Here is a 24,043-nt window from a genome sequence, read left to right as displayed (position 1 = left end):
TGAAGTGTGCTTTTGTATAGTTAAAAAATAAAATCTCCAGAAAAGTCTCTACTGAAGAGCATTACTACTTACCCTACGGTTTCTCTTTCTTCCCTTCACCCTAAAAAATGCCTAAGAAAGTGGTCAAACTGTCACATCTTTGGTCACTCACTCTTTGATTTTCCCTAGGACAATGGCTTAGCTAGGAAAGAACAAATTGACTATAGTGGTAAAAAGAGTTTAGTGTGGGGACTTCCCTGGCAGTCCACTGGTTAAGACTGTGCTTCCATTACAGAAAGAATGGGTTTTATCCCTGGTTGGGGAACTAAAGATCCCACTTGCTGCGGCTGTAATGGCCAAAATATTTTTAAAAAATTAGTTTAGTCTGGAAGCCCATGGTGTGGATTCAAAATTCAAATTAAGCACTTCTTAGTGTGAACTTGGACAAATTACTTACTCTGTGACTTGGTTTTATCACATGGATGATGGAATAGCACGACGTACCTCCACTATAGAATTGCTATGAAGAATGATGAAGTAATGATACTGTGCATGCAGTTTCAGAACCACTTGGGCATTATATAAATTGCTCCAAAAATATTATCAGTGGTAAATCATCCACATTTTCTAGTCCTTAAAGACAGAATCTTTTTCTTTCTGACCAACTTCACTGCCAAGATGAAGATTGGAGGCCACTTGGCTGGGAATTAAACTGTCATATGAGACCCAAGAGCTCAATTATAAGGATCAACACTGAGTAATATTGACACTCTCCTTAAAAGTGAGGGAAGCATCACTCAATTATTCTTTGAGCAATGAGCATATTTTAACAAATATGTGGAATTATGGGTTATGTACTCAGTGAATGCTAATGACTACTTGACCATGGTGAAAAATTCTAATTGAAGACCAAATAAAAACTAACTTTCAAAGCTTTCAGAGAAGAACAAATAACTCAGGGACAGGCCAATTACCATTCAGAGACAAGTTGTTTTAAAACAAACAAGGAAGGGACATTAAGAATTATGCAAATAGCAGCTGGTCGAGGCTTATAAAAGGCCCACTGTGGGAGTGTCCATCAAAACTCAAAACTTCTCTTAACAACCCTCCTCTCAACCTAACCTCTGACACCATGGCTTGCTGTTCCACCAGTTTCTGTGGATTTCCCATCTGTTCCACTGCTGGGACCTGTGGCTCCAGCTGCAGCCAGCCAACCTGCCTGACAGACCAGCTGCTGCCAGCCAACTTCCATCCAAACCAGCGCTGCCAACCAATCTTCATCCAGACCAGCTGCTGCCAGCCAACCTGCCTCCAGACCAGCGGCTGTGAGAGACCGGCTGTGGCATTGGTGGCAGCATTGGCGGCAGCATTGGCTATGGCCAGGTGGGTAGCAGCGGAGCTGTGAGCAGCCGCACCAGGTGGTGCCGCCCTGACTGCCGCGTGGAGGGCACCAGCCTGCCTCCCTGCTGTGTGGTGAGCTGCACACCCCCATCCTGCTGCCAGCTGTACTATGCCCAGGCCTCCTGCTGCCGCCCATCCTACTGTGGACAGTCCTGCTGCCGCCCAGCCTGCTGCTGCCAGCCCACCTGCATTGAGCCCATCTGTGAGCCCATCTGCTGTGAGCCCACCTGCTAAAAGCCAGGTTGCTGATTTTCAACTTGAAAGTTCCAACTTCCAACTCAGTCCATGAAGTAATTATCTCTCTTCCACCATTCTTGAATCATTAACAAGTTCTTGAACTTTAATCAAAATTTTATGAGGGGTTACCAAATATTTTGGGCTTCATAGACTTATCTGATTCCCACAATACTAGAAAGATGTTGATTTCTCCTCTAAGCTGACCAAAATACAAAAATATGACCCAATAAATGGGAAAACCAGTTTGAGTCAGGATTGACCTTCAGCAAGCCTCCTCTTCACAGCTCATTGCTGCCAAGGCTGAGGAAGAACCATCTCTCCTTCTCAGATACATTCACCTCCTAAACTCCACCATTTTGCAAATTGCACTTCTTATGAAAAGGGAATAATATACCAAGATCTAATAAAATATATACATTTGATACAGCAAACTTATCTCTTTTTCTTCATTGAGTGTTGCACAAAAGATTCTAATCTGACTGTGATATTCCATGCTATTCTTCTTATTACCATGTTAGGAAATATGATCAAATCCAAGAGAGGTTAATCCCCATAAAAAAGCACAAACTAAAAAAAATTGAGGGTTTATCAATAAGGGGGTGATTGAATAAAGTGTTGTATGATCGTACTCTGGAATATTACATGCTACTTAAATGAATAATATGTACAATCAAGATGAAATGGATAAATTTCTAGAAGCACACAACCCACTGAAACTTAATCATGAATAAATAGAAAATCTGAACAGATGTATAATTAATAAGGAGATGGAATCAATAATAAAATTTTTCAACAAAGAAAATTCTGGTACCAGAAGTTTTCACTGGTGAATTTTATAAAACATTTAAGGAAAAATTAAGCACTTGTCCTCCTAATTCTTCCAAAAACTTGAAGATAAAGGAACTCTTCTGAATTCATTCTGCAAGACCAGCATTATTCTAATACCAAAGCCAGACAAAAGAAAATACAAGAAAGGAAGTTACAGACCAATATCCCTGATGAATACTGACACAAAACATCTCAATGAAATACTATCAAACAGGATTCAACAGCACATTTAAAAAGACTATACACAATGACCAAATGAGATTTTGTCCTAGGATACAAATATGGTTTAATATATGAAAATCAATCAATGTAATACATCACATAACAGAATTAAGTGAGGGAACATTTGGTTATCTCAATAGATGCAGAAAAGTATTTGAGGGTATTCAATACCCTTTTGTAATAATAAAAAAAAAAAAAAACACTCAAACAAACTAGAACTAGAAGGAAACTGCCTCAGCACAACAAAAGCCATGCATGAGAATCCCACACGAATATCATACTTAACAGTGAAAACTGAAACCTTTCTTCTAGATCAGGGGCAAGAGAAGGATGTCCACTTTCACTTATTCTATTTAATCATAGTACTAGAAAGCATAACCAGAGCAATTAGGCAAGAAAAAGAAATAAATGTCATAAGATTTACAATTGTCTCTATTTGCAAATGATGTGATATTATAAACAGAAAATCTTAGATTCTACCAAAAAAAATATGTTACAAAATTTAGTTAAGTTTTTGGATATGAAATCAATACATAAAGTTTCTTGCACTTCTATACACTAACAACATTCTGTCAGAAAGAAAAATTCAAGAAACAATCCCATTTACAATACCATCAAAGAGAATAAAATACTTATGAATAAACTTATCCAGGAGATGAAAGGTTTGTACACTGAAAAGTGTAAGACGTGAATGAAAGGAACTAAAGAAGATACAAATAAATTAAAGGTAGTCCATGCTCATGGCTGGAAGAATTCATATTGCTTAAATGTCCATACTACCCAAAGCAATCTATAGATCAATGCAATCCTTATTAGAACGTCAATGGCATTTTCCTCAGAGATAGAACAAACTATCCTAAAATCCGTGTGGAACCACAAAAGGCCCTGAATATCCAAAGCAATCTTGAGAAAGAAGAACAAAGCTGGAGGCATCTTACTCCCTGATTTCAAACTACACTACAAAGCTAGAGTAGTCAAAACAGCATGGTACTGACACAAAAGCAGGCATAGAGACAAACATGAAACAGAACAGAGAGCCCAGAAATAACCCTCATCTATATTGTCAAAAGATTTGCAAGAGAGGTGCCAAGAACATTCAGTAGGAAAGGACAATCTTTTCCACAAATGGTGTTGGGAAAACTGGATGTCAACATGCAAAAGAATGAAGTTGGACCTTTATCTTAAAACTTCTACAAAAATTAACTCAAAATGGATCAAAGACTTAAATAAGAGTTAAAACTATAAAATTATCTAAAGAAAACACAGAGGAAAAACTTCATGATACTGCATTTGATGATTTCTTGCATATGACACCAAAAGAATAGGCAACAAAAGTTAAAAATAAACTGAACTACATCAAAATTAAAAACTTCTCTGCATCAAAGGACATGCAAAGAGTCAGACACAACTTAAGTGACTGAACAACAATAGCAATTAACAAAATGAAAGGGCAATCTACAGAATGGGAGAAGATATTTGCAAATCATAGATTGCAGAATATAGAAAGAATCCCTACAACTCAACAAAAGGAACATCAACTCTAAAACAACAACAACAAAATTTGGGCAAAGGACATGAATCCATGTAACTCCAAAGAAGATATACAAATAGCAAAAAAAAAAAAAAAACACATGAAAAGATGCCCAGTATTATTGATAATCAGGAAAATGCAAACCAAAACCACAATGACATACCACCTCACATCTATTTGAATGGCTATTCTTAAAACACTCAAAAAGTATTGGCAAGACATGGAAAAATTGGAACCCTTGTACGCTGCTGGTGGGAATGTAAATGATATACCCACTATGGGAAGCAAATGGCAGTTACTGGAAAAATCAAAAACAGAATTACCATATGATCTAGCAATTGTACTCCTAAGTATACACCCAAAAAAACTGAGAGCATGGTCTTGAAGAGGTATTTGTACACTCATGTTCCTGCATGATTAATTATAATAATTAAAAGATGGAAGCAGCCCAAGTGTCATTGATGGATGAATGGATAAACAAATTGTGGAATATGCATATAATGGAATCTTATTCAGCCTTAAAAAAGAAGGAAATTCTGTCACACTTTAAGGTGGCTCAATCTTGAGGACATTATGCTTAGTGAAATAAGCCAGCCACAAAAGGACAAATACTGTATGATTCAACGTAAATGAGGTACAAAGAGTGGTTAAATTCATCAAGACACAGAGTAGGATAATGACTGCCAAGAGTTTGGGGAGGGGAGAATGGGGAAGGGGTATTTAATGGATACAGAGTTTCCGTTTTGTAAGACAAAAAGAGTTCTGGAGATGGACTGCACAACAATGTGAACATGCTGAACACTAGAAGAATGAACTACTAAAATTTGTTAAGATGGTAAATTTTATGTTATGTATATTTTATTTAAAAATTTTAATAATAAATAGGTATAGTGTGTTAGTTGTTCAGCCGTATCAACTCTTTGCAACCCCATGGACTGTAGCCTGCCAGGCTCCTCTGTCCTTGGAGTTCTCCAGGCAAGATTACTGGAGTTGGTATCTTCCCAGCCCAGGGATCAAAAGCAGGTCTCTTGCATTGCACAAATAGATATAAGAGACTCCAACTCTACTAAGTTAAATGATATATATGTGCATACTCTGGTTTATGTTTGCAGAAGCAGGGAGAAATGTGACAGAGTGTGCCCTAAAACTGTTAATATTGATTATCTCTGAAGTACTAGTTTTGGGAGGGATGTGTTATGTTTTGGGAAAAGGGAGAATAACATTAACTTTTCTTTATATGTCTGCATACTGTTTGACTTATTAAAATGTGTATTCATTACTATCTTATTATTTTTAAATTAGCAGAGTCAGAAAACAATCTACAGGAAAAGTCACGAAGGGTTTCAGTTGAGAATATGTACATTAATAACAAAAATACTAGAGAGCTGAGGATCCTGTAGCTTACACAATGGAGCATAGATCCTGTATTCTAATTCACTAATAAGGAGGAAAGAATTGAAGCTGTATTTATGTCCAATTTTTAATTTTTATATCTAAAAAAAAAAAAACAAATGGAGCATAGAAAGGCATACTTCTTTCAATGTTGATGACTCAGGTGATAGTTTGTGTTTTGATGACACTAAAGGTAGCCATTCCAAGTCTGGACAAATTGTTTACAAAATCACGATCCTTAATTGAATGACCACTTAGGAAGGGGATGTTCAGTTTAGACAAACGCTGCCTAAAGGTTATCGAAGGACATTTATGACAAAGCAAGCCAGGGCAACGGTTAGCCAAAGTCTAATCTATCACACAACTTCCATAATGAGCCTTGGCTTGACCCAAAGGGCAAAGAAGAAACATAATGAGATTTAATTGAACAATGACAAAAGCAGGCTATTCAAAATGCTATTTATAACCTTCTTAACAACTCAAACGTTAGCCAATCAGAGACTGACTCTGCAATGGTATCCAGGAAAAATGCTAAATGTTAGGAAAATGACATGGCTCTACAGGATATATAAAAGGACAGATGTAGAAGGTGCAGCCAAAACTCAAAAACTTCTTTTAACAACCCTCCTCTCTCAACTCCTGACACCATGGCCTGCTGTTCCACTAGCTTCTGTGGATTTCCCATCTGTTCCACTGGTGGAAACTGTGGCTCCAGCTGCAGCCAGCCAACCTGCTGCCAGACCAGTTGCTGCCAGCCAATCTCCATCCAGACCAGCTGCTGCCAGCCAACCTGCCTCCAGACCAGCGGCTGTGAGACCGGCTGTGGCATTGGTGGCAGCATTGGAGGCAGCATTGGCTATGGCCAGGTGGGTAGCAGCGGAGCTGTGAGCAGCCGCACCAGGTGGTGCCGCCCTGACTGCCGTGTGGAAGGCACCAGCCTGCCTCCCTGCTGTGTGGTGAGCTGCACAACCCCCTCCTGCTGCCAGCTGTACTATGCCCAGGCCTCCTGCTGCCGCCCATCCTACTGTGGACAGTCCTGCTGCCGCCCAGCCTGCTGCTGCCAGCCCACCTGCATTGAGCCCATCTGTGAGCCCATCTGCTGTGAGCGCACCTGCTAAAAGCAAGGCTGCTGATTACTTAAGAATGAAAGGGGAGCAGAACAAACCTGTGCTGGTCTCTGAGGAACCGTTCAATTTTTCTTGGATTATAAGTATCGCGAAGTTTCTAAGCTGCTCAGAAATGAAAGTCTTAGGACACTTTTGAATGTTCTGCAATAGCGCACTGAAAACGCCTCAATCACGGTGTCTGGATTTCCTGCCTTGCTTGGGCAGAGTACCAGACTCGAGTAGCTCTTCATTTCAGTGACATCTCTGATCTCTTTCCTCTCTCTTGATTCCCACATATTTTCAGACCTGCCTTATCCTTCAATATCCCCTGTTAATTTCAAATAAAATATTTAAACTTGCAAAGCAAACTGAGTTATTTTCTTCCTTCTACCTTCAACTTTATCCACCTTTAGCTGAGTTCAAGAAGATTGAATTTGACAGTAATGCTAAGGCATGAACATAAAGTCTAAGCCAGAGAGTTTAAATACAAATTACATTATACTTAAATCTATTGCTTAGCAAAATGCTCTATGCATTAAATAATCTTTGTAGTTGTTCAAATACTTACCTGATGTAATCTGTTGTGAAAAGAAAGAAAGTGAAGTCACTCAGTCGTGTCTGACTCTTTGCAACCCTATGGACTGTAGCCCACCAGAGTCCTCTATCCATGGGGATTCTCCAGGCAAGAATACTGGAGTGGGTTGCCATTTCCTTCTCCAGGGGATCTTGCCAATCCAGAGATCAAACCTGGGTCTCCCACATTGTAGGCAGACTCTTTACCCTCTGAGCCACCAAGCCCTTTTTACCTAACATTTTCAGATTGATCAAAGCTATAGACGTAATCCTATCATATTTTAATCTCCTTCTACTTAATATACTAGATGTTCTCCTTCATGCAGGCCCCATATCTAAAGAAATTGTATTACCTATTAACTAGATTTCAAAATATCAACCAGATACTATCAGATACCATCTATTTTCCAAGATCATTTATGTTCAGTTCCTATACCTTAGCCTATTCTATTCACTGATTCCCAAATTGTTCTCTAAGTTTCAAACCCAACACTAACCGCCATTAACTATATTTTTATGGTGTATCTATGGTCTCGATGAGAATAGAACAAATAGCTGCCGAGATAGCCAGTGAGTTCTGCCATCACCATTCTAATGGATGTGTCAGACACTTTCATTAGAAATCTTAAACAACTATGTATTGTATACTTTGCAACCCAATCTGAAAAATGTTCTCAATAAATGCACACACATCTGGAACAAAAAATACCTCTTACCATTTAATTTTTAAGTTCTTAAGTATGTGAGCACAATATAAAAAACACAATAGGACAAAACATAGAACACGTTGAGAACAATATTTTTGAGACAATTACAAGCTCCCAGCACTCACCTCTATCCTTCAGTTGGTGGCAGTGATAGGTCACACACAAGATTACTTATTTCAGAGAAGAATAAAGCAGATACAGTGCACCCTACAAAATGTCAGAGCTTATCGATGCTTTTTCTTAAGACTTAGTTCAACTATTAAATACAAAAAGATGTCAGCTTTTCCTGTTCTCTTTTGACAATAATAAGGACTGCTTCATGAGAGGCACTACAACTTAAAAGTTCTATTTAATCATTTATAAGTGGTATAGACACCCATGAATCATGCCTTTTACTCCACCCATTGAAAAGCAGATTCAGTAAACATTTATTAAGGTTCTACCAGAAGCAAAGCACTGTGTTGGTTATCTTTCTATATACTATATCATTTGGTTCACAAGGAAATATTTCTGGCCTGGAATACAAGTAATATTTACACATTTCAAATTGGTTGAAATCAAAGGGAAAATGATGGTTATTTATTTGAGGTCGGAATAAATGAGTTGGAAGCTTTTAATTATGTCTGACCAAAGGTACCTTTCAATTCAGTGGATGTCTTGATGTTCTCAATTCAAGAGAATTCAGTCTATATATTCAAGAGGAAAAAAAAATAGCTAAAAACAGCACAATTACTCTTATCCTTAGAGACCTGGACAGAGAAGCACACGGAATAACTACCTCTACAAAATGAGGGTGTTGACGTGCACGAAAATGGGAGGGCTCTTTGAACATGGAAAACCACAAACTTATTCCAAAGAGCAAAGGACCAATATGAGGAGTCCAAATAAAACCATAAAACGAAGTAATTTCTAAACTGCTGCCCATAATGTATCATAGGTATTTCAATGTAAGCCAATCAGAGGACCACTGAAAAACAAATTTATACAAAAACAAGGAAGATATGCTAAGAATTTTATAAATAGCTGCTGGTCCACATATATAAAAGGCCTTACACAGAAGTCACCACCCAAAATCCTCCAAGCATTGCAATTCTCAGCCCAACTCCTGACACCATGGCCTGTTGCTCCACCAGCTTCTGTGGATTTCCCACTTGCTCCACTGGTGGGACCTGTGGTGCCAACTTTTGCCAGCCAACCTGCTGCCAGACCAGTTGCTGCCAGCCAACCTGCCTCCAGACCAGCGGCTGTGAGACCGGCTGTGGCATTGGTGGCAGCATTGGCGGCAGCATTGGCTATGGCCAGGTGGGTAGCAGTGGAGCTGTGAGCAGCCGTACCAGGTGGTGCCGCCCTGACTGCCGTGTGGAGGGCACCAGCCTGCCTCCCTGCTGTGTGGTGAGCTGCACACCCCCCTCCTGCTGCCAGCTGTACTATGCCCAGGCCTCCTGCTGCCGCCCATCCTACTGTGGACAGTCCTGCTGCCGCCCAGCCTGCTGCTGCCAGCCCACCTGCATTGAGCCCATCTGTGAGCCCATCTGCTGTGAGCCCACCTGCTAAAAGCCACATTGCTCATTTAAAATTTCCCAGGACACAGTATCTCTGAACAATTTATCGCCTCAACCATCCATGGACAACTAACAAGTTCTTAGTCTCCCATTTGGGTTTTTGTTATGGGCACTACCAAGTATATGAATTCTATCTGATTTCATTCTACAATGAATATCTTGACTTTCCACGGCAGACGCGGCATACCACCTGCTCATCATCAAATTGCTTTGGTTATACTATTTCTCATTTTCATGCAAGGTTGAATATTGCTGACATATTGTGGAATTCATCCTTTTGAACTGTCCACAAGCCTATTTCTCCTGCTTTATGATCTATTTCTAGCTTCTGTTTGTCCCCAAATTTTTCCAACATCAAAGGCACCAGAGTATAGCTAAGTGACATCTTCAGATGTCACTGATGAGAATAGAAGCTCTTCACCCAATGTTCAGCTTCTAAGAAGGAGACGAGACTTTTCCATATTTCAGCATCTGATTCCATCCTCCCCTTTGCCTGTTGGCTATTTCAATTATATCTGTGATTCAGTATCTTCTGTAATTTCTTAATAAATGTTACATACTGGGCAAAGAAATCATGGTCTTTGTGTCCACTTACACATAAAATGGGTTAATTTCTTCTGATTCAAAGATGCCTATTTTAAAGAAATACATTTGTTTCCTTCTGAAAGGGACTGAAGTCATATACAGTGTAATCATTTAGTCATTTCTTCAGTAAAAATTTATTGACCACCACTTCTAAAGCAGGAACTAAGAAGATCAGAAAGATGGAAAATTAGTTCTTATTCTTGAGGACTTTACTATCCAACAAGAAAAAAGCATATGTGTGAAAGTAGTTACATACAATATGACAAGATAAACTGCATTCTCTTAGCAGTTGATAGAAGAAACTCCCTGTGTCTCAGGGGCAGACAGTTTTGTGGCCAGTATCCCTTGACAGTGAACTTTTTTTTTTTCAAACCTGGCTGTATTTTTTTATTTTATTTATGTATTTATTTTATTTTGGGGGCAGGCTAATTACTTTACAATATTGTAGTGGTTTTTGCCATATATTGACACAAATCAGCCATGGGTTTACATGTGTTCCCCATCCTGAACCCCCCTCCCACCTCCCTCCCCATCCCATCCCTCTGGGTCATCCCAGTGCACCAGCCCCGAGCACCCTGTATCATGCATTGAACCTGGACAGTGAACTTTCAACAGGTACATCCACATGGGAAGAAGTGTGTTGGCAACCCCAAAAGCCCAGAGAAGGATGTAAAATAAATTACACATGAAACAAAGAGAGGAACATTTTTTACTCCATAAAGGGAGTGAGAACAAAAAGAGAGAGGAGAGATCTAGTCAGGAAGTTATGAACATTACTCTATTTTTTGTCCTTTCCCATTAAATTACCAAACTCACAAAATTCTCATGTATAGATCATCTTTCCTATGAAAACCAGTGAAGGAAGTCAGATTTCTGTCTGGATTGATTCAAGGGAAGATGGAGTTCAGCCCAGGAGCCAGACAGAAAAGTGGGACCACAAGAAAGTAATGCCTCAGGAACTCTCAGAAATTGTAGAGGTGATTTTGATAGGCATTACTGTGGAAAGTAACATCGTGGTTATGTAGACTTCAGAGAAAACAGAAGAACCAGCAACAGGATTTCAAAAAGGAAGTGATCACTTTGGAACAAGAAGGGAGTATCCTGGGGGAAAGCATCAGAGAAGGCTTCACAAGGAGGTGATCTTTGAAGTGGGCCTTGAAAGTCATTCTAAATGTAAGGAAAAGAGTTAAACACCTTGTCAGTTGTATCACTAGCAAATACTTTTTTTCCATTTGGTAGGTTGTCTTTTCATTTTGTCAATGTTTTCCTTTGTTGTGCAAAATCTTTTAAATTTAAGTTATTTATTGGTTTGTATTTGATTTTATTTCTTTTGCCTTAGGACACAGATCCAAAAAAAATATTACACTGGCTTATGCCAAAGAGTGTTCTGCCAATATTCTCTTCTAGAAATTTTAAAGTTTCTGATCTTACATTTAGGTGATTTTGAGTTTATTTTTGTATATAGTGTGAGCAAATGTTCTCATATCATTCTTTTATGTGATATGTAAAAAATACATGATATTTTACATGATATGATATAATATGTCCACCCAACCTGTTCAGTTTTACCAGCACCACTTATTAAAAAGACAGTATTTCTTCCCTGCATATTTTTGCCTCCTTTGTGATAGATTAATTGATCATAGGTTCATAGGCTTATTTCTGGGCTCTCTATTTTGTTTCTTTGATCTATGTATCTGTTTTTCTGTGCCATAGCCATGCCATTTTGATTCCTATAGCTTTGTAGTATTGTCTGAAGTCAGGAAGAGTGACACTTTCAGCTTTGTTCTTTTTTCTCAAGATTGCCTTGGCAATTCTGGGTCTTTCGTGGTTCCATATAAACTTTAGGATTATTTGTTCTAGTTCTATGAAAAGTGTCATGGGTATTTCGATAAGGGTCACATTAAACCTGTATGATTTTAAATTGTTTTTTTTAATGTTCCCTTTCTGATAGACTATTATTAGCATATAGAAAAACAACAGATTTCTGTGTATTAATCTTGTATTCTGCAACTTGATTGAATTCATTCATTAGTTTTATTACTTTATCAGTGGAGACTTTTGGGTCTTCTGTATCAGGTATCATGTCATCTACAAATAGTGACAGCTTTACTTCTTCTCTTCCAGTTTGGATGCCTTTTGTTTCTTTTTCTCATCTGATTGCTGTGGCTAGGACTTCCAGTACTGTGTTAAGTAGAAAACGGTGAGAGCAGGCATCCTTGTCTTGTTCCTGAATTTAGAGGAAATATATTCAACATTTCACTGTTGAGTATGATGTTAGGTGTGGATTTGTCATAAACGGCCTTTACTATATTGAGATATGTTCCCTCTGTGGAAACTTTTTTTGATGAGAGTTTTTACCAAGAGTGACTATCAGATCAGATCAGATCAGATCAGTTGCTCAGTCGTGTCCGACTCTTTGCAGCCCCATGAATCGCAGCACGCCAGGCCTCCCTGTCCATCACCAACTCCCGGAGTTCACTCAGACTCACATCCATCGAGTCAGTGATGTCATCCAGCCATCTCATCCTCTGTCATCTTCTTCTCCTCCTGCCCCTAATCCCTCCCAGCATCAGAGTCTTTTCCAATGACTCAACTCTTCGCATGAGGTGGCCAAAGTACTGGAGTTTCAGCTTCAGCATCATTCCTTCCAAAGAAATCCCAGGGCTGATCTCCTTCAGAATGGACTGGTTGGATCTCCTTGCAGTCCAAGGGACTCTCAAGAGTCTTCTCCAACACCACAGTTCAAAAGCATCAATTCTTTGGCACTCAGCCTTCTTCACAGTCCATCTCTCTCAGCAAAGTGGATGGACCCAGAGAATATTAAGCTTTAGTGAAATGAATCAAAGAAAAAAAGATAAATACTGTATCCTTGACATACCATCAAGTAATTTATCTCCTGAATATTTACTCAATAAGCTAAAAACTTAAGCACATGATGGACCTAACACATAAACGTTTATAACAGGTTTATTTGTAATTTCCAAAAATTATAAGCAGTCAAAATGTTCTTCAAGACACAAATGGATAAACAAATTGTCTTATATGAATACAATAAAATACTACTTCTTTATTTTAAAAAATGACTTATCAAGCCACAGAACGACATGGAAGAATCCTAAATTCAAATTGCTAAATGAGAGTAGCCAATTTGAAAAGGTTACATACTATGTGATTCCAGCTAAATGACATTCTGAAAAAGACAAAACTATAGAGATGATAAAAAGCCGTCAAAGTGTCCTTGCCTACTATGCCCTGCAGATGCCTGTAGTCCAACACTGAAATACAAGTTTGCATGCCAGCTCAGTCACTAAGTCGTATCTGACTCTTTGTGACCCCACAGACTACAGCCCACCAGGCTCTTGTGTCCATAGGATTCTCCAAGCAAGAAAACTCGGTGTGGCTTGCCATTTCCTGCTCCAGGAGATCTTGCCGACCCATGGATCAAACTCAAGTCTCCTGCATCTCCTGCATTGTCAGGCAGATTCTTTACCACTGAGCCACCTGTGAAGCCCGAAATACAAGCTTGTGGATTTAAAAAAATAAAATTGCAGGAATAAAAAGATGCAGGAATGGTCTATGAAATCCAAACATGAGCCAGATGTGAGCTTCTGAGAAAGCTTCTCTTTGTTGATAAGAGACACATATTGCTGGTGCTCCCACTTGCTCTTCACCCTGACTCTTTGTACTTTAAATGATTCCCAGAGCTACAAAATCCCAAGAGAATGGAAGAAGCACTGATCCTGACAGCTGAACCTCTGAACCAATGCCTCCCTGTGAGAATAGGTCCTTTGATTAAGCCAGTATTTGTTGGCTTTTCTAAAACTGGAAACCTAGAACATTCCTTACTGTTACACTAAGCAATAGACTGCAGTAAGCTTTCAAAATGGTAGCTTCCTATATATGACACCTAAGAGTACTTGAGATTCATAAGTTGAGTGATGTCCAAAGGACATCAATCATAGATGCTAAAGCAATAGTGGGGAATGTTTTTATTGATGTTCATTGACCATAATATGAGTAGGTAGATAACAATGGAGGGACAACAGGCAGGAAAAAGATGAGGAAGAATGATGGTGAAGACACACATGCAGGAGAAAGATGAGAACCAACGTGACCTTACTTATTACCACATGCGGTGCCACATGCTAACTATATTTCATGTGAACTTTATTTCATTTAATACTTACTACAATCCTGTGAAGTAGATATTGTTATTCTGTCTTGTAGCTGAGAAAAGTACATATAAAGAAAGCTAAATAGCTTGTTTAAGTCACATATTCTTATAAGTAAAAACAAAACAGAAAACGAGAAAACTGAAATCGGAACTCAATTCTGCCTGACTCCAAAATTCACAGAGACTAAAGTTAGGAATTAGACGTAAATAAAAGCATGCTGAGGCTCAGTAGATTTTTAAGACAGCTATTTTGGAAGCTCTGGGCTTCAGAATATGTTCCTTCTTTGAGCCCGTTGTTAGGTTATTGTCTCTCAGCCCATCTGGATAATCCAGAGCACTGTCCACATTTTAAAGTCAACTGATTAGTCACCTTAACTACATCTGCAAAGTCCCTTTTGTAGTATAAAGTAACAAATTCATAGGCCTAAAACAATGGTTCAGAGGTCGTGGAGATCAAAATTCTGCCCACCACAAGGATTACTAGACACTGAGATGACACTAAATTCTAGAGACCCAAAATGTCATTCTGATCCACCAGTGAAACCAAATTCACCTCTCCCAAATGGGCATACCAAAATTACAACTATTTATAGAATAACTTTCAGGTGAAAAAGACCTGAAGACTAGAAAAGATTTGCTACAACTAAATATACTAAGAAGGAACCACAATGAGATGGGTAGGAGGGCAGAGATGTAGTAGAGTCAAGATCCAAACCCCCAGGTGAGTGACCCACAAATGGGAGGACAATCACAATTCAGAAATTCTCCCCAAGGAGCAAAGGGTCTGAGTCCCCAATTGGGCTCCCCAGCCAGGGAGTCCTCTACTAGGAAGATGAATCTCTAGAATGTCTGGCTTTGAAGGCCAACAAAGCTCAAGAACAGGAGAGCCAGAGGACAGTCAGAAACAGAGGCTCTGCTCTGAAAGGGTGAACACAAAACTTCACATGATCCAAGTCCCAGCACAGAGGCAGTTAAGTTGAAAGAAGCACGGTTCAGATCTACCTGCTGATCTCAGAGAGCCTCCTAGGGAGGCAGGAGGCAATGGGACTCTCCCTGGAAACACAGACTATGACAGCAGCATTTTGGAGAACTGCTCCGAATGCTACCAAGTGCGGTTTTGAAATCCTCACTACCAAGAGCAATTTTGAAATCCTCCCTCTAGCCAACTAGCTACAGGGGCTTACCTGACTACCAGGGGGCTGACACCAGTCCTGAGAGCTCCTTGGCCATACGGCCAGCCATGGGGGGACCTGGACCAACCCTTAGCTAAGTCTTCTGATGGCTGGTTGATAGTTGGAGTCTGAAAGCTGTTTTATCTTATTATATATACAACTTTTGTATGAAGAGGGGTGAAGGAAATAACTTTCATTTCTGATTTTATTTATTAGAGTCCTCTTTTTTCTGAGTCTAGCTAAATATTTATCCATTTTGTTTATCTTTACAAAGAATCAGCTCTTAGTTTCATTGATCTTCTCTATTCTTCTCTTAGTGTCTATTTCATTTCTTTCCACTCTAGTTATTTTTCCTTTCCTTCTACTAACTTTGGGTTTTGTTTGTTCTTTTTCTAGTTCTTTTAAGTATATGGAGAGGTTGTTTATTTGAATTTTTTCCTGTTTCCTGAGGTCAGTTTATATCACTATAAACTTCACTTTTAGTACTGCTTTTGCTGTGTGACTTAGATTTTGGATCACTGTCTTTCCATTTTCATTTTTCTCCAGGTGAATTTTACTTTCTCTTTGATGTCTTCAGAGACCTACTGGTTATTTTATTAAGATGTGGTTTAGTATCTCAGAGATTTATACTTCCCACTTTCCTTGTAGCATTATTCACAGTATCCATGACAGGGACATAACGTAAATGTCCATCAACAGATGGAGAAAGAAGATGTGGTGTTTATATACAATGGAATATTATCCAGCCTTTAAAAAGAAGGAAATCATGTGACTTACAACATGAATGAACCTGTAGGACATTATGATAAATAAGCCAGACATAGAAGAGCAAATACCAGATGATTGCACATATACGATGAATCAAAACTCATAGAAGTAAAGAGTAGAATGCTTGTTACCAGAGGTTGGTGGTGGGTGAATTGGGGAGATGATGGTGAAGCGGCAAAAGTTTCTCTTATGCAAAATGAATGAACTTCTTTATTTGAAGTTTCATTTATTCTTAGAGACCCACTGTGCACTACAGGGTCTATAGTTAACAATACTGTACTCTATACTTATAGACTCAGTGAAAGGAAAGATATTAAGTTTTGTTATCACAAAAAAAGTACAGAAGGATATTTTTGGAATGGATATATTTATAGCTTTGCTATGTATATTAGATATATATAGCTTTTGTATGTCAATTGTATCTTAATAAAGTGTTTTTTATCGAACAGATAAATGAGGTTTAAATAGCTTACTTATAGTCACACAGCTCATACATAAAATCTGAACTATGAACCAAACTCTGACTCTAAAGCTCATGAAGAGACAATGAAATTAAGAAGCCGGTGTAGGGAGATTCAACTGATTTAAAGATGGCTGTTGTGGGAGCTGTGGGGTTCTCTGTGCCAGCTGTGAAGTTGTTATCTCTCAGCTTCACACCCTCCCTTCAATACTCAGCTTTGCCATGCTGTGATAGGGCTCTGCCAGTTTCATTGTGACTTCACCAGCTGCTCTGTGTCAGGCTTTGCCACTAGAGGGTGACAGAGGAAAACTGCAAAGCTGGAGGAAGAGGGGATGATTCCTTTCTTTCTGCTTTCTTCTACTTAACTGGGGCTTCCTCTATGCTAGTGGTTCTGAGGATTATGACCCCAGTAACTTCTCTTCACTCCAGTATCAACAGATGTTTTCCATTGCAGCACCTAAATTTGGTTTGCAGTTTAGAATCATCAGCACCAGTCAGGTCCCTAAAATGCCTTGTTTCAGCTCTACAGGATGACCTCCTCTCTAAATTTCTAAGTTTTAATTCCTTCCCTTTTCCTTTCAAAGAAAATATTCCTACGGATTTCTGAATTTCTTACATTTATACTATCTCAATGTCTCTGTTTTATTCTTTTAGCTACCTAACAACTTAGTTTAAGAAAACTTAGGGTTATCAGAGGGTAAGAAGAGAAGGGATAAATTGGAAGATTAGGACTAACATATACACACTACTATATATAAAACAGATAACTAATAAGGACCTATATGGGAAAAAAATCTTAAAAAGAGTGGAGATATATATATATATATATATATATATATATATATAACTGATTCACTTTGCTGCACACCTTAAGCTAACACATCATAAATCAACTAAACTCCAATAAAAATTTTAAAAATAAAATGAAAATTTTCATACAAAATGCACTCAATTCAAATAATAAATCTTGTTCTTGTCTCCAGACTGGACCCTGTTATATTCATAATGCCTTTAAAATTTCAGATTATTTAGTGAACCATTTGTTCAGACTTTTCACCTACTCCCTTTGTTTAATCATAGTAGACACTTATGGAAAAAATTAGTCTCTGAGCTTTGGAGGTGACAGCCAGAGAACTACAACATTTCAAGCCTGAGAGAATCTGGTGGAGGAACTAGAAAGATTACTTAGTGCCAGTTAGTTCTGTAGATAAGTAAGTTTCACCTAAATCCTTCATGTAAAATAAACTTTGCCCTTTTTTAATTACAGACTTATCTCCAAAACCTATGAAACTGACCTATGAAATCTGCTTTCCATCATGATTATCCTATTAAGTGACAATAAGCAAAATCGGTTTTAAAAGCCCAAGGACAGAAAGGGATTTTGAGAAGCTGCAAGGGAGAAAATATTGAATCATCACATCAACTGAAGCATATGAGATTTGGATAAGACTGGGGATTTGAGTGTTAAGTAAATTGTTTTTGTGAGGTTGAGAGAGACTCATTCAAGCCCCAAGTATTAGTCCATATTGAATCTTCTCATTTCTAGCACATTCCTTTTTTTCCTTCTTTGTTTCTGCACTATAAATATGAGACTGAGAAACAGGATTGATATACTACCTGATCCCCAAAATCAAAATTTCTGGCTTTTAAATGGCTAATATTTAATATATAACATTTCAAGACCTTTGGTCTCTTGGTTTTTTATTTTTTTTTTATTTTTTTTTATTTTTTTTTATTTTTTTTTTATTTTTTTTTTTTTATTTATTTTTTTTTCCTCTAATTTTATTTTATTTTTAAACTTTACATAATTGTATTAGTTTTGCCAAATATCAAAATGAATCCGCCACAGGTATACATGTGTTCCCCATCCCGAACCCTCCTCCCTCCTCCCTCCCCATACCATCCCTCTGGGCCGTCCCAGTGCACCAGCCCCAAGCATCCAGCATCATGCATCGAATCTGGACTGGCAACTCGTTTCCTACATGATATTTTACATGTTTCATTGCCATTCTCCCAAATCTTCCCACCCTCTCCCTCTCCCACAGAGTCCATAAGACTGTTCTATACATCAGTGTCTCTTTTGCTGTCTCGTACACCGGGTTATTGTTACCATCTTTCTAAATTCCATATATATGCGTTAGTATACTGTATTTATGTTTTTCCTTCTGGCTTACTTCACTCTGTATAATAGGCTCCAGTTTCATCCACCTCATTAGAACTGATTCAAATGTATTCTTTTTAATGGCTGAGTAATACTCCATTGTGTATATGTACCACAGCTTTCTTATCCATTCATCTGCTGATGGACATCTAGGTTGCTTCCATGTCTTGGCTATTATAAACAGTGCTGCGATGAACATTGGGGTACACGTGTCTCTTTCCCTTCTGGTTTTCTCAGTGTGTATGCCCAGCAGTGGGATTGCTGGATCATAAGGCAGTTCTATTTCCAGTTTTTTAAGGAATCTCCACACTGTTCTCCATAGTGGCTGTACTAGTTTGCATTCCCACCAACAGTGTAAGAGGGTTCCCTTTTCTCCACACCCTCTCCAGCATTTATTATTTGTAGACTTTTGGATCGCAGCCATTCTGACTGGTGTGAAATGGTACCTCATAGTGGTTTTGATTTGCATTTCTCTGATAATGAGTGATGTTGAGCATCTTTTCATGTGTTTGTTAGCCATCTGTATGTCTTTTTTGGAGAAATGTCTATTTAGTTCTTTGGCCCATTTTTTGATTGGGTCGTTTATTTTTCTGGAGTTGAGCTGTAGGAGTTGCTTGTATATTTTTGAGATTAGTTGTTTGTCGGTTGCTTCATTTGCTATTATTTTCTCCCATTCTGAAGGCTGTCTTTTCACCTTGCTAATAGTTTCCTTTGATGTGCAGAAGCTTTTAAGGTTAATTAGGTCCCATTTGTTTATTTTTGCTTTTATTTCCATTATTCTGGGAGGTGGGTCATAGAGGATCCTGCTGTGATATATGTCGGAGAGTGTTTTGCCTATGTTCTCCTCTAGGAGTTTTATAGTTTCTGGTCTTACGTTTAGATCTTTAATCCATTTTGAGTTTATTTTTGTGTATGGTGTTAGAAAGTGGTCCAGTTTCATTCTTTTACAAGTGGTTGACCAGATTTCCCAGCACCACTTGTTGAAGAGATTGTCTTTAATCCATTGTATATTCTTGCCTCCTTTGTCGAAGATAAGGTGTCCATATGTGCGTGGATTTATCTCTGGGCTTTCTATTTTATTCCATTGATCCATATTTCTGTCTTTGTGCCAGTACCATACTGTCTTGATAACTGTGGCTTTGTAGTAGAGCCTGAAGTCAGGTAGGTTGATTCCTCCAGCTCCATTCTTCTTTCTCAAGATCGCTTTGGCTATTCGAGGTTTTTTGTATTTCCATATAAATTGTGAAATTATTTGTTCTAGCTCTGTGAAGAATACTGTTGGTAGCTTGATAGGGATTGCGTTGAATCTATAAATTGCTTTGGGTAGTATACTCATTTTCACTATATTGATTCTTCCAATCCATGAACATGGTATATTTCTCCATCTATTAGTGTCCTCTTTGATTTCTTTCACCAGTGTTTTATAGTTTTCTAGATATAGGTCTTTAGTTTCTTTAGGTAGATATATTCCTAAGTATTTTATTCTTTCCGTTGCAATGGTGAATGGAATTGTTTCCTTAATTTCTCTTTCTGTTTTCTCATTATTAGTGTATAGGAATGCAAGGGATTTCTGTGTGTTGATTTTATATCCTGCAACTTTACTGTAGTCATTGATTATTTCTAGTAATTTTCTGGTGGACTCTTTAGGGTTTTCTATGTAGAGGATCATGTCATCTGCAAATAGTGAGAGTTTTACTTCTTCTTTTCCAATTTGGATTCCTTTTATTTCTTTTTCTGCTCTGATTGCTGTGGCCAAAACTTCCAATACTATGTTGAATAGTAATGGTGAAAGTGGGCACCCTTGTCTTGTTCCTGACTTTAGAGGAAATGCTTTCAATTTTTCACCATTGAGGATAATGTTCGCTGTGGGTTTGTCATATATAGCTTTTATTATGTTGAGGTATGTTCCTTCTATTCCTGCTTTCTGGAGAGTTTTTATCATAAATGGATGTTGAATTTTGTCAAAGGCTTTCTCTGCATCTATTGAGATAATCATATGGTTTTTATTTTTCAATTTGTTAATGTGGTGTATTACATTGATTGATTTGCGGATATTGAAGAATCCTTGCATCCCTGGGATAAAGCCCACTTGATCATGGTGTATGATCTTTTTAATGTGTTGTTGGATTCTGATTGCTAGAATTTTGTTAAGGATTTTTGCATCTATGTTCATCAGTGATATTGGCCTGTAGTTTTCTTTTTTTGTGGGATCTTTGTCAGGTTTTGGTATTAGGGTGATGGTGGCCTCATAGAATGAGTTTGGAAGTTTACCTTCCTCTGCAATTTTCTGGAAGAGTTTGAGCAGGATAGGTGTTAGCTCTTCTCTAAATTTTTGGTAGAATTCAGCTGTGAAGCCGTCTGGACCGGGGCTTTTGTTTGCTGGAAGATTTTTGATTACAGTTTCAATTTCCATGGTTGTGATGGGTCTGTTAAGATTTTCTATTTCTTCCTGGTCCAGTATTGGAAAGTTGTACTTTTCTAAGAATTTGTCCATTTCTTCCACGTTGTCCATTTTATTGGCATATAATTGTTGATAGTAGTCTCTTATGATCCTTTGTATTTCTGTGTTGTCTGTTGTGATCTCTCCATTTTCGTTTCTAATTTTGTTGATTTGATTTTTCTCCCTTTGTTTCTTGATGAGTCTGGCTAATGGTTTGTCAATTTTATTTATCCTTTCAAAGAACCAGCTTTTGGTTTTGTTGATTTTTGCTATGGTCTCTTTTGTTTCTTTTGCATTTATTTCTGCTCTAATTTTTAAGATTTCTTTCCTTCTACTAACCCTGGGGTTCTTCATTTCTTCCTTTTCTAGTTGCTTTAGGTGTAGAGTTAGGTTATTTATTTGACTTTTTTCTTGTTTCTTGAGGTGTGCCTGTATTGCTATGAACTTTCCCCTTAGGACTGCTTTTACCGTGTCCCACAGGTTTTGGGTTGTTGTGTTTTCATTTTCATTCGTTTCTATGCAAATTTTGATTTCTTTTTTGATTTCTTCTGTGATTTGTTGGTTATTCAGCAGCGTGTTGTTCAGCCTCCATATGTTGGAATTTTTAATAGTTTTTGTCCTGTAATTGAGATCTAATCTTACTGCATTGTGGTCAGAAAAAATGCTTGGAATGATTTCTATTTTTTTGAATTTACCAAGGCTAGCTTTATGGCCCAGGATGTGATCTATCCTGGAGAAGGTTCCATGTGCGCTTGAGAAAAAGGTGAAATTCATTGTTTTGGGATGAAATGACCTATAGATATCATTAGGTCTAACTGGTCTATTGTATCATTTAAAGTTTGTGTTTCCTTGTTAATTTTCTGTTTAGTTGATCTATCCATAGGTGTAAGTGGGGTATTAAAGTCTCCCACTATTATTGTGCTATTGTTAATTTCTCCTTTCATACTTGTTAGCATTTGTCTTACGTACTGTGGTGCTCCCGTGTTGGGTGCATATATATTTATAATTGTTATCTCTTCTTCTTGGATTGATCCTTTGATCATTATGTAGTGACCTTCTTTGTCTCTTTTCACAGCCTTTGTTTTAAAGTCTATTTTATCTGATATGAGTATTGCTACTCCTGCTTTCTTTTGGTCCCTATTTGCATGGAAAATCTTTTTCCAGCCCTTCACTTTCAGTCTGTATGTGTCCCCTGTTTTGAGGTGGGTCTCTTGTAGACAACATATGTAGGGGTCTTGTTTTTGTATCCATTCAGCCAGTCTTTGTCTTTTGGTTGGGGCATTCAACCCATTTACATTTAAGGTAATTACTGATAAGTATGTTCCCGTTGCCATTTACTTTATTGTTTTGGGTTCGAGTTTATACACCGTTTTTGTGTTTCCTGTCTAGAGAATATCCTTTAGTATTTGTTGGAGAGCTGGTTTGGTGGTGCAGAATTCTCTCAGCTTTTGCTTGTCTGAAAAGCTTTTGATTTCTCCTTCATACTTGAATGAAATCCTTGCTGGGTACAATAATCTGGGCTGTAGGTTATTTTCTTTCATCATTTTAAGTATGTCTTGCCATTCCCTCCTGGCTTGAAGAGTTTCTATTGAAAGATCAGCTGTTATCCTTATGGGAATTCCCTTGTGTGTTATTTGTTGTTTTTCCCTTGCTGCTTTTAATATTTGTTCTTTGTGTTTGATCTTTGTTAATTTGATTAATATGTGTCTTGGGGTGTTTCTCCTTGGGTTTATCCTGTTTGGTACTCTCTGGGTTTCTTGGACTTGGGTGATTATTTCCTTCCCCATTTTAGGGAAGTTTTCCACTATTATCTCCTCAAGTATTTTCTCATGGTCTTTCTTTTTGTCTTCTTCTTCTGGAACCCCTATGATTCGAATGTTGTAGCGTTTAATATTGTCCTGGAGGTCTCTGAGATTGTCCTCATTTCTTTTAATTCGTTTTTCTTTTATCCTCTCTGATTCATTTATTTCTACCATTCTATCTTCTAATTCACTAATCCTGTCTTCTGCCTCTGTTATTCTACTATTTGTTGCCTCCAGAGTGTTTTTAATTTCACTTATTGCATTATTCATTATATATTGACTCTTTTTTATTTCTTCTAGGTCCTTGTTAAACCTTTCTTGCATCTTCTCAATCCTTGTCTCCAGGCTATTTATCTGTGATTCCATTTTAGTTTCAAGATTTTGGATCAATTTCACTATCATTATTCGGAATTCTTTATCAGGTAGATTCCCTATCTCTTCCTCTTTTGTTTGGTTTGGTGGGCATTTATCCTGTTCCTTTATCTGCTGAGTATTCCTCTGTCTCTTCATCTTGTTTAAATTGCTGAGTTTGGGGTGTCCTTTCTGTATTCTGGCAGTTTGTGGAGTTCTCTTTATTGTGGCGTTTCCTCACTGTGTGTGGGTTTGTACAGGTGGCTTGTCAACGTTTCCTGGTTAGGGAAGCTTGTGTCGGTGTTCTGGTGGGTGGAGCTGTATTTCTTCTCTCTGGAGTGCAATGAAATGTCCAGTAATGAGTTATGAGATGTCTATAGTTTTGGGGTGACTTTGGGCAGCCTGTATCTTGAAGCTCAGGGCTGTGTTCCTTTGTTGCTGGAGAATTTGCTTGGTATGTCTTGCCCTGGAACTTATTGGCCCTTGTATGGTGCTTGGATTCAGTGTCAGTATGGAGGCATTTGATGAGCTCCTGTCAATGAATGTTCCTTGGAGTCAGGAGTTCCCTGGAGTCAGGGTTTGGACTTAA

At 38.2% G+C, this 24,043-nt stretch overlaps 2 protein-coding genes and 1 pseudogene across 2 annotated transcripts; all 3 read left to right on the top strand.

Moving 5' to 3' along the window:
- Window positions 1-1,111: 1,111 nt before the first annotated feature.
- On the top strand, window positions 1,112-1,614 carry LOC113878327 (annotated as a pseudogene).
- A 4,601-nt stretch (window positions 1,615-6,215) lies between these two features.
- LOC113877016 (keratin, high-sulfur matrix protein, B2C-like) lies at window positions 6,216-7,064 on the top strand. Its single transcript, XM_027516688.1, has one exon. The coding sequence runs from the start codon at window positions 6,238-6,240 to the stop codon at window positions 6,706-6,708; it is 471 nt and encodes a 156-aa protein (XP_027372489.1). The 5' UTR covers window positions 6,216-6,237; the 3' UTR covers window positions 6,709-7,064.
- A 1,972-nt stretch (window positions 7,065-9,036) lies between these two features.
- On the top strand, window positions 9,037-9,947 carry LOC113878554 (keratin, high-sulfur matrix protein, B2A-like). The gene has a single exon (XM_027519752.1). It carries the CDS (start codon window positions 9,090-9,092, stop codon window positions 9,528-9,530), a length of 441 nt encoding a protein of 146 aa, XP_027375553.1. The 5' UTR covers window positions 9,037-9,089; the 3' UTR covers window positions 9,531-9,947.
- Window positions 9,948-24,043: the final 14,096 nt, after the last annotated feature.

Source organism: Bos indicus x Bos taurus, chromosome 19, assembly GCF_003369695.1.
Source record: "Bos indicus x Bos taurus breed Angus x Brahman F1 hybrid chromosome 19, Bos_hybrid_MaternalHap_v2.0, whole genome shotgun sequence".
In the NCBI taxonomy this organism is placed as follows: domain Eukaryota; kingdom Metazoa; phylum Chordata; class Mammalia; order Artiodactyla; family Bovidae; genus Bos; species Bos indicus x Bos taurus.
Note: the sequence above shows the minus strand (reverse complement) of the source record. Positions and strands in the feature narration are given on the sequence as shown.